At 40.5% G+C, this 13,414-nt stretch overlaps 2 protein-coding genes and 1 pseudogene across 2 annotated transcripts in view; 2 read left to right on the forward strand and 1 right to left on the reverse strand.

Annotated features, from left to right (window-relative positions):
- GLUD1 (glutamate dehydrogenase 1) overlaps positions 1–4,437 on the forward strand; it is a 38,880-nt gene extending 34,443 nt beyond the window's left edge. The window contains exons 12-13 of the mRNA XM_036829227.1: positions 2,079–2,141; positions 3,056–4,437. Of these exons, the coding sequence (XP_036685122.1) occupies positions 2,079–2,141; positions 3,056–3,175 (183 nt within the window). The 3' untranslated portion in view covers positions 3,176–4,437. The remainder of the gene's footprint in view (positions 1–2,078; positions 2,142–3,055) is intronic.
- FAM25A (family with sequence similarity 25 member A) overlaps positions 1–13,414 on the reverse strand; it is a 36,015-nt gene that overhangs the window by 1,636 nt on the left and 20,965 nt on the right. The window lies entirely within an intron of this gene.
- Positions 7,348–7,925, forward strand: LOC118882866 (annotated as a pseudogene).

A 13,414-nucleotide genomic window follows, 5' to 3' on the forward strand; every position in this document is an offset into this window, starting at 1 on the left:
CTCAGTCCCTGAACCACTTCTCAGTCTGAATTCAAAATTTTGGTGATCTCACTCAGCCTCATGGTTTTTTATATGCTGTCTCCTCTTAAACTCCAGGAGAACAGAGAATTTTCATTATTTTGTTTTCTGCTGTGTCCCCAGTACCTAGAAGAGTGCCTGGAACATAGTAGGTACTCAGTAAATGTTTGGTGAATGAATGAGTGGGTGAAAGCAATAGCAGTATTCCACTTGTAAAGCAAGTTTTCCTGTTCCTAACTTGGTACAACAAAACAAAGCTTAACCCATATGTTTCTCTCTTTCTTTTTTTAAGTTTTTTATTTTTTGGCTGTGTTGCGTCTTCGTTGCTGCGTGCAGGCTTTCTCTAGTTGCAGCGAGTGGAGGCTACTCTTCGTTGCAGTGCGATGGCTTCTCTTACTGCGGAGCATGGGCTCTAGGTGCACGGGCTTCAGCAGTGGTGGCACATGGGCTCAGTAGTCGTGGCTCGCGGGCTCTAGAGCGCAGGCTCAGTAGTTGTGGCACACAGGCTTAGTTGCTTCACGGCATGTAGGATCTTCCCAGACCAGGGCTCAAACCTGTGTCCCCTGCATTGGCAGGTGGTTTCTTAAACCACTGCGCCACCAGGGAAGTTCCATGTTTCTTTTTTTTTTTAATTATTTATTATTTATCTTTGGCTGCGTTGGGTCTTCATTGCTGCGCGCAGACTTTCTCTAGTTGCAGCGAGCGGGGGCTACTCTTTGTTGCGGTATGCGGGCTTCTCATTGCGGTGGCTTCTCTTGTTGCGGATCATGGGCTTCAGTAGTTGCGGCTTGCGGGCTCTAGAGTGCAGGCTCAGTTGTGGCGCACGGGCTTAGTTGCTCTGAGGCATGTGGGATCTTCCCAGACCAGGGCTCAAACCCATGTCCCTTGCATTGGCAGGCAGATTCTTAACCACTGCGCCAACCAGGGAAGTCCCCCATATGTTTCTTAATTGATATAAGTGTTACAGAAATGTACCTTCTTAAGTGAATAAGTATTAATTAGATAAAGTTCAGCATATATAAAAAGTGGCTCACCAACAAGTTTTTATTTGGCATATCAGGATGTGTTTGCTAGCTATATATATCATATTAAGAGTGGTGGTGATAGTTATTTGTCCTAACATTAGAAAGCAGTCCAAAAAACAAATTAGATAGAGGAACCCATTGAAACAAACTGACTTATAGAGGTAATTGGCAAAGGAAAGAGAGGAGCTGATTTGGTGGTCAGAGATGCTGGGTTATATCCCAGCTCTAAAAATAGCTACCTGGGGACTTCCCTGGTGGTCCAGGGGTAAAGAATCCGCCTTCCACTGCAGGGAACATGGATTCGATCACTGGTCGGGGAACTAAGATCCCACATACCACAGGGCAACTAAGCCCGTGGGCCACAACTACTGAGATTGCATACCTCAACTAGAGAGCCCACATGCCACAACTAAGACCAGACACAGCCAAAAATAAAATAAAATAAATAAGTAAAATTAAATTTTAAAAAAAGCTACATGTAACTTTGGCCAACTTCTCTGGTCACCAGTTTCCTCATCAGAAGAATTAGGGTGGTTAATTATGAGCTGCTAAGATCCCTCCAGCTTTAAAGTTTGTGGCATTGCTGAATATACAGGCAGGATTCTACCCCACAGCTGCTATTGGAGGTAGCTGGATTCTTTTCGGTGCCCTGTGTGGTGTGGTGGGGAGCAGAGATGAATGTACCCTGACACCGACAGGGTAACATGTTGTTGTGGTCTGCATCTCAGATGGTTGGTTGACCGGTGCTGAGCCCACTACTTGGCCTATGTTTGGTCCATACTTTCCTGTGGTGTTTTACCATGATATTAATTTCATGAGTATTTGTTTGCTGTCAAATATAGTGAAAACTAAATTGTGGTTAAAACATGACTACTTAAATAGGTATCATCAAGATACTATACAGAAATTAAGTATATCTTTCCTGAAAGACAAAAAACAATTCTATCTGGCTGTATATTGACTTAAGAATCCTTTATGCTCTTACAGGTGAAGCATGTCTTTATGGTTTTGTTAAACTATACTTTTTCCTAACAGGGTGCCTCTGAGAAAGACATCGTGCACTCTGGCTTAGCTTACACCATGGAGCGCTCTGCCAGGGTATGTACACAGATGCTGTTTGCGTTTCTGGTAGTTACGTGAAGTACAGCTCAACTGTGTCATCTCAGCTGCCAGATTGTGTGTGCAGTGACAGAAAATAGCGATGTGTTTAAATGTTCCAAAACATGTGCTTTTTCAGTCTTAAATGATGAGTGTTGTTTTCAGGATCTTCCATATGTTTTCCAGACTTTGGGAAATAATGCCAAGTTAGAAGGAATCATGTTTAGCTTAGTCAGCCAAACTGGGTTGCAGCTCAGTGCACCACTCTGTTGTAGCTACAGGAAGCTACCTTACTACATAGAATTTGGTATACGTGAAAGGTGTTTTGACCACTTGATCCTTATTTCAAAGCCTTAAGCACAGTTCGAGTCCAGTTTTCTTAATTTCTTTTTGAGTTCAGATTCTATCCACTTGGCATCAAGTTGAAATAGCAACAGCAGATATTAATTTTGTTAATTTTTTTGAGATAATTAGCATACCATAAATTCACCCCTGTAAAGTATATAACTTAGCAGCCTCTAAGTATGTTCACAAGGCTGTGTAGCCATCACCACTCACTCCAGAACATTTTCATCATCCCATCCTTAGCTCATTTAAATTATCACAGTGTGTTATCAGACTTGCTCCAGATTACAGGATGTCTAAAGGGCACAGAGATAACTCACATCTTAAATTCTAAAGAGCAACATCTTCCTGTCACCTAAACAGTAGTTGGTATTAATTCCAGAGAATTAGTCCTTCCTGACTCAAGGTTGTTTCACTGCCTGAGTAGTTTCTCTTTGGCTACCCAAGTCTGGTCCTGAAGTGGTACTAGGGTAACTTGTACCAGGCTGTTATGTGCCTTGTGTGTTCATGGCCTGGCCACCTGAGTCAGGGTCACATCACATCTCCACATCACATCTCCTTCATTTCAGCAAATCATGCGCACAGCCATGAAGTATAACCTGGGATTGGACCTGAGAACAGCTGCCTATGTCAATGCCATCGAGAAAGTCTTCAAGGTGTACAATGAAGCTGGCGTGACCTTCACATAGACCGGACCAGACTGCAGCTGACTTCTTCACTACCCTCTTCACCTCTTCATCTGCAGACCTATCACAAGTTTACATGTAACCACAGAAATCTCTCTCTCATGACTTAATAGATGATGGACACCATTCTCAACAAGTCAATCCAAATCAGCCCCTTGAGAAAAAAAGTTAGGGGATCATAAATAAGCTAATAAGTGATAGTAGAAATTAGCTATGTCAGAGAGCCATTTGGGCATTTTGCCTTTAAATAAAGTCGTTTCCCTCTGCCTGTGCTGCCTTGTTCCATGGCTGTTTCCCAGCACAGTCAGCTGTAGCCCTGGGAAAGCACCTGTTGTCCAAGAGCAGTCAGTCACTTGCCACTTTAGCTCTGGACAGATCTATCAGGTGCTTTGACACATTTAAGAAGCAGGTATATGGCATTTTCAGGAGGTAGCATGGTCCTCAAGTGAGTTATTGGTATCTTACATCAGCAAAATAACTCAATTTTATAGGTTACAAACAAAAAAAACTCTCTTTATCATTTTATTCTTTTAGAATAAAATAAGTACATGCTGCTGTAATAAAATTGCCTTTAATCACTTAACAAGCCTAACCTTGACTCAAGCAGTGAATGCCTGTAAACATAATAAATGAAAAAAGCTAGTATTTTTATAACATAAAACAGTATCATTTATAACTTGTCAATTGCATATTGTCATCCAGCAAAAATAAAAAGCCTGGTAGAGAATTAAGTTATCTTCATACCTGCAAATGATGGAGGCTATTTTTGTTAAGACTGTCGGAATTTACTAACCACAATTATGACATATAGTCCAAAGAATGCAGTAACCTCCTTATCATGTTAATTAATTGTCCTCTTTTGAAGATCTATTGTGTTGACTAATTGAACAATAATTCAAGTAGAGTGCCCCAGAAAAAAACCACTTGGGCTCCCTCTTTGGAGTCTGGCTGGCGGCTCTGAGCATTGCCAATAGCCTCGACTCGCCCTGACTTTTTGTCCTCATTTAGAAGCCTCATCTTCTGCACACGGCTTCATTCCCAGTGGGCTGGAAACAACCTGGGGTTGTGTTTTGTTTGGGAGTTGTTTGGCCAGGGCCTTTTGAACAGTAGTGTCCCAATGAAGTACTAGATATTATTTATGTAAGAATTAGCTTTTCTTTTTTTAACAATAATATCCTTTCAGAAATTTCTAACTACTTTGTAACTGCATGACTTAACCTGGTGACAAAAGCAGTTATTAAAAAGACTACCTTTTCCAAAGCTTATGTTTCTTTTCTGTGTTCTTGTATTTGATATATTTGTCTCTTTTAGTAGATGATAAAACTATAATTGGGTTTCTGAAGTTTTTGAAACCACCACCTATATAACATTTCTTTCCATAATGTTTTGCGCTGCCAAAATTTTATTCTTGAATTCTTTTGGTGTTTCATTCTATGAAACAATATCGATGGCTATTCTTGGGGAAGAGGTTCTAGTGCTTAAAGCTGATATACTAACATAATTTATATACCTTTTTATACATAGGTACTTTTTAACGAAGGAAGGTTTCATTGATTACGGTTCATTTTTAATAATTTAGCCACGGGATGTAACAAGACAATAAATACTAACTGTAATCAACAGAAGTGGATTCTAGACCTGATTCCACCAGCTTACATAGCTGCCAAATCTGAAACATAACTTTCAGCTGGACTTTGTTTTGTCCTGATTCTGCCTTTCCATGGTTCTGAGCATCGGGTCAAGGAGTAGATAAACAAGCCCATGGCACCTGGCCTTCCTGAGCACAGTGATATCTACTTGCACTCTAGATGGAACATTAAAATAGGGGAGAGGGACTTCCCTAGTGGTCCAGTGGTTAAGAGTCCACCTTCTAATGCAGGGTTTGCCGGTTCAATTCCTGGTCAGGGAACTAAGATCCCACATGCTGCGGGGCTACTGAGCCCATGCTCCACAACTAGAGATAAGCCCGCATGCCGCAACAAAGAGTCCATGTGCCACAACTAAGACCCGACGCAACCAAATAAGTATTTTAAAAAATGAATAAAATAGGGGGAAAGTGATGTGAAAGCAAGTTCCAGAATATTTGGAACAGTACCAGGTGGGTCAGTAGAGTCAGGTCACGTGAAAGCGGAATGATAAATCTTAGTGTGGCCTTTGGCTAACATATTGGGAGTATTTATAGTGGTGTTTTAAAGATATACATTAATGGGTGTTATTGATATTGTCAGAAAACTGGTATTGTTCATACTAGCTATATAAAGGCAACACAGCACTAGTGTGTCAACTTTGGTTCCTGGAGTTTTGAGTTAGAAGAAAATTCTGGTCAATTACTCTTGGTTTCACTGAAATGTTCTCATTTATCTGCTTATAAAATTCTTTTTAAAACTTATGTATGATACTCTAAAGTTAATTGTTTCTGAAATAGCCATAGATGGCTTTTGTAGCACTTATTTAACTGTTGCCTCAAACCCCTACACCAGAATGTGTTCTAATTACCCCTTGATAGTTGAAGTTTAGGGAAGTTAAAAAAAAAACAAAAATCAAGTTTTAAGAAAGCCTGCACCTTAATTCACAAGCTTTAAGTAAATTACCTATTCCCTAAACATCCCTGGCAGGCTTTCTCAGCCCTGCTACATGTAAGGTCATCAAAGCATGGCACATGAAGAAAACTACATCTGTGAACCTTGCACAGAAACCTCTGCAAAAGTTTTATTTGTAATACGTGTTTTTAATTTTTTTCACAACTCTTACTGGCTTCTTCTTGCTTTTTTTTTTTAAATTAAAGCTTACACATAGTGTAGACAGGATTTCTCAACCTCAACACTGTTGACATTTTGGCCAGGTAATCCTTTGTTTGGGGGACAGTCCTGTGCATTATCGGATGTATAGCAGCATCTCTGACCTCTACCCATTAGAGGTCAGCAGCATCCCTGAGTTGTGACAATGTATTCAGATTGCCAAATGTCCTGTCGGGAACAAAGTCACTCCCTATTGAGAATTACTGGTGTTGGGAGCCAAACAGTTCTATGAGGCTTACTGTGAACTATAGTATTATACTGGACTCTTAACACCTATGAGACTAGTATTACCCTTATACCAAAGCCAGACAAAGACATCACAAGAAAAGAAAATTACACACCAATATCCCTTGTTAACATATATATAAAGTAGTTAAACAACAAGGTCCTACTCTATAGCACAGAGAACTATATTCAGTATCCTATAATACCGGTCAGAATAGTCATCATTAAAAAGTCTACAAATAATAAATGTTGGAGAGGGTGTGGAGAAAAGGGAACCCTCTTACACTGTTGGTGGGAATGTAAATTGGTGCAGCCATTATGGAAAACAGTATGGAAGTTCCTCAAAACTAGAGTTGCCATATGATCCAGCAATCCCACTCCTGGGCATATATCTGGACAAAACTAATTCAAAAAGATACATCCATCCCTATGTTCATAGCAGCACTACTTACAATAGCCAAGACATGGAAACAACCTAAATGTCCATTGACAGATGAGTGGATAAAGAAGATGTGGTGTACAATGGAATATTACTCAGCCATAAAAAAGAATGAAATAATGCCCTTTGCAGCAACGTGGATGAACCTAGAGATTATCATACTAAGCAAAGTAAGTCAGAAAGACATATACCATATGATATCACATATGTGAAATCTAAAATATGACAAATGAACATATCTACCAAACAGAAACAGAGAACAGATTTGTGGTTGCCAGAGAGGGGGTAGGGGAGGGAAGGATTGGGACTTTGGCATTAGCAGATGCAAACTAGTATATATATGATGGATAAACTAGGTCCTACTGTTTAGCACAGGGAACTATATTCATTATCCTGTGATAAACCATAATGGAAAAGAATATATATATGTGTGTGTGTATATATGTATATGTATAACTGCGTCACTTTGCTATACAGCAGAAATTAACACAACATTGTAAATCAACTATACTTCAATGGAAAATTTTTCTAAAAGAACACTGCAGGAGAAAAAATATATCCTGTAATAAACCATAATGGAAAAGTATATATAACTGAAAAGTATATGTATTGCTGTATACCAGAAAATAACACAGCACTGTAAATCAACTATACTTCAATAAAATAAAAATATCCCTTAGTAACACAGACACAAAAATACTAAGAAACCAAGTCCAAGCTCATAAGTATCATACATACATCATGACCAAGAATTTCTCTCAGGAATGCGAGGTTGGTTCAACATAAGAAATCAATCTGAAACCCTTTCCACGAAGATGGCACCAAAGGCGGAGAAGGAAGCCCCTGCCCCTCCCAAAGCCAAAGCTAAAGCAAAGGCTTTGAAGGCCAAGAAAGCTGTGTTGAAAGGCGTCCATCGCCACAAACACTGCCACAAAAAAAAGATCTAGCCATCACCCACCTTCCGATGGCCCAAAACACTGCAGCTCAGGAGGCAGCCCAAATATCCTCAGAAGAGCGCCCCTAGGAGAAACAAGCTTGACCCCCATGCCATCATCAACTTCACCCCTCACCACTGAGTCAGCCGTGAAGAAAATGGAAGACAACACACGTGTTCATTGTGGATGTCAAGGCCAACAAGCACCAGATTAAACAGGCTGTGAAGAAACTCTATGACATTGACATGGCTAAGGTCAACACCTTGATCAGGCCTGATGGAGAGAAGAAGGCATATGTTTAACTGGCTCCTGGCTACCATGCTTTGGATGTTGCCAACAAAATTGGGATCATCTAAACTGAGTCAGCTGGCTAATTCTAAATATAAAAGTTTTCACTATAAAAAAAATCTAATAAACCCCATTAATTGAACAAAGGGGGAAAAAAACACAACCACTGTGGAAAAAGCATTTGACAAAATTCAAGACCCTTTCTAAACATAAAGGACATTTATGAAAAACCCACAGCTAACATCATACTCGCTGAAAAATAGAAAACTTCCACTGAAGAGAACAAGATTCTTGCTTTCACCCTGCTATTCTACATGATACTGGAAGTCCTAGCCAGAGTATTTAGGCAAGAAAAAGAAAAGCCATCTTAATTGGAAAGGAAGAGAAACTATTTTGCAGATGACATGATTCTACATATAGAAAATCTCATAGAACACACACACACTCTACTGGAACTAATAAACAAATTAAGCAAAGTTGCAGAGTACAAGACCAACACTCAAAAATAAGTTTTCCTATGCATCAGCAACGCACAATCTGTAAAGGAAACTAAGAAAACAATTCTATTTACAATAGCATACGAAAGAAGAAAATATCTGGGAATAAGTTTAACCAAGGAGTTGAAACCCTTATAAAACTACAAAACACTGTTTAAACGGAAGAATACCTCAATAAATGGAAAGACTTCCCATGATTATAGATTGGAAAACTTAATATTGTTAAGTTGGAATTACTTCTCAGAGCAATCTATAGAGTCAAAATTCCAATGGCCTTTTTTGCAAAAAAACAGAAAATCTGATTCTAAAATTAGTATGAAACTGCAAGGACTTCCCTGGTGGCACAGAGGTTAAGAATCTGCCTGCCAATGGTCCAGGAAGATCCCACATGCTGTGGAGCAACTAAGCCCGTGTGCCACAACTACTGAGCCTGCGCTCTAGAGCCCACAAGCCACAACTACTGAGCCCATGTGCCACAACTACTGAAGCCCACGCACCTAGAGCCTGTGCTCCACAACAAGAAAAGCCACCGCAGTGAGAGGCACGTGCACCACAACGAAGAGTAGCCCCTGCTTGCTGCAACAAAACTGCAAGTGGCTCCAAATAACCAAAACAATATTGAAAAAAAAAAAAAAAAGGCGACAACAACAAAAAAACTTGGAGTTCTCACACTTCCATTTCAAAATGTAATACAAAGCTACAGTAATTTAAACAGTGTGGTACTGACTGACATACAAACATTTGGACCAATGGAATAGAACTGAGAGTCCAGAAACATCTATGGTCCATTGATTTTTAACATTGGTGCCAACACCATTTGTATTAGTTTCCCAAGGCTGCCTTAAAGTACCACAAATTGGATGACTTAAAACCACAGAACTTTATTGTCTCATAGTTTGGGGGGCTATAAATTGTCAGCAGGGCCATGCTCTCCCTGAAACCTGAAGGGGAGAATTTCTTGCCTTTTCCTAGCTTTTGGTGGTAGCCATCAATCCTTGGCATTCTTTGGCTTGCAGCTTCATTAACTCCAATCTCTGCTTCTGTTGACACATGGCCATCATCCCTCTATGTGTGTCTCTTATAGGGACACCAGTTATATTGGATTAAGGGTCCACTTTACTCCAGTATGACCTCATCTTAACTAGTTACATCTGCAATGACCATATTTCCAAATAAGGTCCCTTTTTCAGGTACTGGGGGTTAGGACTTCAACATATCTTTTTGGGGGGAACTCAATTCAACACATAACACCATCCAATGAGAAAAAGGCATTAGGACAACTGGATATCTACGTGCAAAGGAACAAAGTTTGACTTCTTCCTCACTCCATATATAAAAATTAACTCAAAATGGATCAAAGACCTAAGTATAAGAGATAAAATCGTAAAACTATTAGAAGAAACCATATTGGTAAATCTTCATGGCCTTGGATTTGGTAAAAAATTCTTATTTTTTTTATTTCAGTTGTATTTTGAATTCTACAATTTCTACTTCATTCCTTTTTATAATTTCTAATTCTTTATTTGTATTCTCTATTTGATGTTGATCTCATACTTTCTTTTAATTCTTTAGATGTGGTTTCTTTTAGCTCTTTGAACATGTTTAAAATAGTTGAAGTCTTTGTCTAGTAAGTCCATTTTCTGAAGTCTTAAGGCACAGTTTCTATCCCTCCCCCCCCCCGCAAATGGGTCATAATTTCTTTCCTTGCATATCTTTGTTTTGTTTTTGCTGAAAACTGGACATGTTAAATAATGTAAAGTGGCAACTCTGGAAATCAGATTCCATATTCCTCCCCCCAGATTTGTTGTTGAGTGTTTAGTGACCTTTCTGAACTAATTCTATAGTCTGTTTTCTTTTTTTTTTTTTTTAATATATATTTTTTAAAGTGCTTCTATAGCACCTTGTATTTTTTTTTAATTTAATTTAATTAATTTATTTATTTTATTTATTTATGGCTGTGTTGGGTCTTCCTTTCTGTGAGAGGGCTTTCTCTAGTTGCGGCAAGTGGGGGCCACTCTTCATCGCGGTGCGCGGGCCTCTCACTATCGCGGCCTCTCTTGTTGCGGAGCACAGGCTCCAGACGCGCAGACTCAGCAATTGTGGCTCACGGGCCTAGTTGCTCCGCGGCATGTGGGATCCTCCCAGACCAGGGCTCGAACCCGTGTCCTCTGCATTGGCAGGCAGATTCTCAACCACTGCGCCACCAGGGAAGCCCTAGTCTGTTTTCTTTGTTGTGTGTGGCCACTGAAATTTCTCCTCAGTTAGCTTAGTGGTCAGCTAATGATTGGACAGAGATTTTTTCAAGTACCTAGAACCAGTAAGTCTCCTATCTTTGCCAAGGCTCTGTCTATGCTGGGCCTCACCTTCAACACTCAGCCAGGCAACTTACATCTTGGCCTTGGTTCTCACTTCCTGCTTGCATAAAGCCTCAGGGTTAGAGATGAGAACTTCAGTCCTTCTCAGGTCTTTACTGAGCTTACACACATGTGCATGGCCTTTACTGAGTCTCACACATGTGCATGGCCTTCTAGATTCCCAGAAGTATGTTAGAATTTTCAAAGCCCCTAAGGACGTTTTATTCCCCAGTTTTTCCTTTTAAGATTTTTGGTTAGCCTATTGCTTGCTCAAACTGTTAATCACCACCTCACCTCATACTGCCACCAACTTTAAAAATTACCTCTAAATGTTTTATAGCAAACAGCCCCAGGGAAAAGCCTTTTTGCACTAGGGGAGCTTCTAGTCCATACAAATAAAGACAGCCTTACAGTGGGGTCTTCCTAGGAGCCACCAGTCAAGTCAAACAATGACATTTCTCTGGGAATAAGGCTTTGAAGAAACACCAACTCTGTTCTACTCTTTCCAGTAGCTGCCAAGCTGTTGGTTTTCACTGTGATTGTGGGCTGTTGGTGTCCAACCTTGTACTGCTCACCGCAGGACAGGCCAATAAATAGAGAGACGAGTTGCTGGGGCAAGCAATAGCAACTTTATTTGGAAAGCCAGTAGATCAAGAAGATGGTGGACTCATGCCCCAAGAACCATCTTGCCCAAGTTAGAATTCAGGCTTCTTTTATACTAAAAGGGGAGGGAGTAAGGTCAAACATTTCCTGTTTTCCATTAGGCTCCAGAGGGGATGTGTTAATTTCTTCCTCCCTGGAGTCATTCACAGGTGAGCCTGGTCAGAATGTTCCCTGTGAGCTAAACAAAGGTATTTTAGCTTAATGCTCATTACCTGGGAGGCAGGGTTCCCAGAGATGGGTCGTTATGTATAATTTAAGCTCACAGGCAACATCCCTTCAATAATTAGCTTGTAATATAATGCAAAGTTTCTAAGCTATTACATTGTCAATGTCCATTCCAGTCTTGTGGGAAAAGGGATGAAGACTGCTCTGGCTACTTCCAGAGGCTATGAACATTCCTTAGAATCTTTAGTCCTTTTTTATCTACAACTATTTGAACCTGATAAAACTGCTTAGCACTTTGTTGTCTAATTTGTAATTGAACTTGGGGTTTTGGTTCCAGTTCCCAATACAAATACTAAATTCCTGTGCTATTTATTTAGACAAAACTAAACAAATTGGTTGAACCTTCTCCAGCTACAATGAAATTCCCATCTACTTCATTTGGATGGGCAGACCTGTTGGAGGCAAACTCATGAACAAAGATTAGTATAGTGCCCAAAGTTTCAACGTAATTGGCAACTGCTGGGTCTTTTTTTTTTTAAATAAATAAATTTATTTATTTATTTATTTATTTATTTATTTATTTATTTTTGGCTGTGTTGGGTCTCGTTGCTGCACGCAGGCTTTCTCTAGTTGTGGCGAACGAGGGCTACTCTTCGTCATGGTGTGCAGGCTTCTCATTGCGGTGGCTTCTCTTGTTGCAGAGCACAGGCTCTACTCGCCCAGGCTTCAGTAGTTGTGGCACGCAGGCTCAGTAGTTGTGGCTCATGGGCTCTAGAGCGCAGGCTAAGTAGTTGTGGCACATGGGCTTAGTTGCTCCGCAGCATGTGGGATCTTCCCAGACCAGGGCTCGAACCCATGTCCCCTGCATTGGCAGGCAGATTCTTAACCACTGTGCCACCAGGGAAGCGCAACTGCTGGGTCTTTTAGAGCATTTATAGATTCTCTCGCCTAGGCAGACATCTGGAATGGCCTACCATACAATATTTTAAAGAGGCTTAATTTTTTTAATTAATTAATTAATTTGTTTGGTTGCACTGGGTCTTAGTTGCAGCTCGCCGGCTCCTTAGTTGTGGCATGCAAACTCTTTAGTTGTGGCACGCATATGGGATCTAGTTCCCTGACCAGGGATCAAACCCGGGCCCCCTGCATTGGAAGCGCCACCAGGGAAGTCCCCCAAAGGAGCTTAATTTAAGCCTGCTTCTGGAAGCCACTGATCCGTAGCAGGGCAACTGGCAAGGCCTTATCCCAAGTTAAGTTGGTATTCATTTTCTCAGTTTTTCCTGTTGATCGTGGTCTCCAGGATGAATGTAGTTCCAATGCCTTAATCCAAGGCCTTAATCAGGGGATAATTTCCTTAAGGAGGGCTTTAACCAATTAAAAGATACTGATTTTAAAGACTAATAACTTAAAACTGCCACACACAAAACAAATGGTCCACAAAACATTTTCCTTTCCTGATGAAGGTTTTACGATGCATTGTTATCATTAACCAGTCTTTTACTATTAAACTTAAATGGCCAGTTGAGACAAACAGTTTTTCTGAGACCCTTCTTCCACCCCTGATTAAGACTGGGGTGGCCGGGATTGGGGATAATATTCATTTCACCTTCTAAGCTTTCTGTGCAGACTTGGTGACCTTGCCAGCTCCAGCTGCCTCCTTGTCCATAGCTTTGATGACACCCACAGCAACCATCTTTCTCATGTCAGAATCAGCAAAACGGCCCAGAGGAGGATAGTCAGAGAAGCTCTCAACATACATGGGCTTGCCAAGAACCATATCAATGATGGCAGCATCACCAGATTTCAAGAATTTGGGGCCATCTTCCAGCTTTTTTCCCAGAACGATGATCCATCTTTTCCTTCGGCTTAGCAAACTTG

The sequence above is a fragment of the Balaenoptera musculus genome, chromosome 16 (assembly GCF_009873245.2).
Source record: "Balaenoptera musculus isolate JJ_BM4_2016_0621 chromosome 16, mBalMus1.pri.v3, whole genome shotgun sequence".
NCBI classification, from domain to species: domain Eukaryota; kingdom Metazoa; phylum Chordata; class Mammalia; order Artiodactyla; family Balaenopteridae; genus Balaenoptera; species Balaenoptera musculus.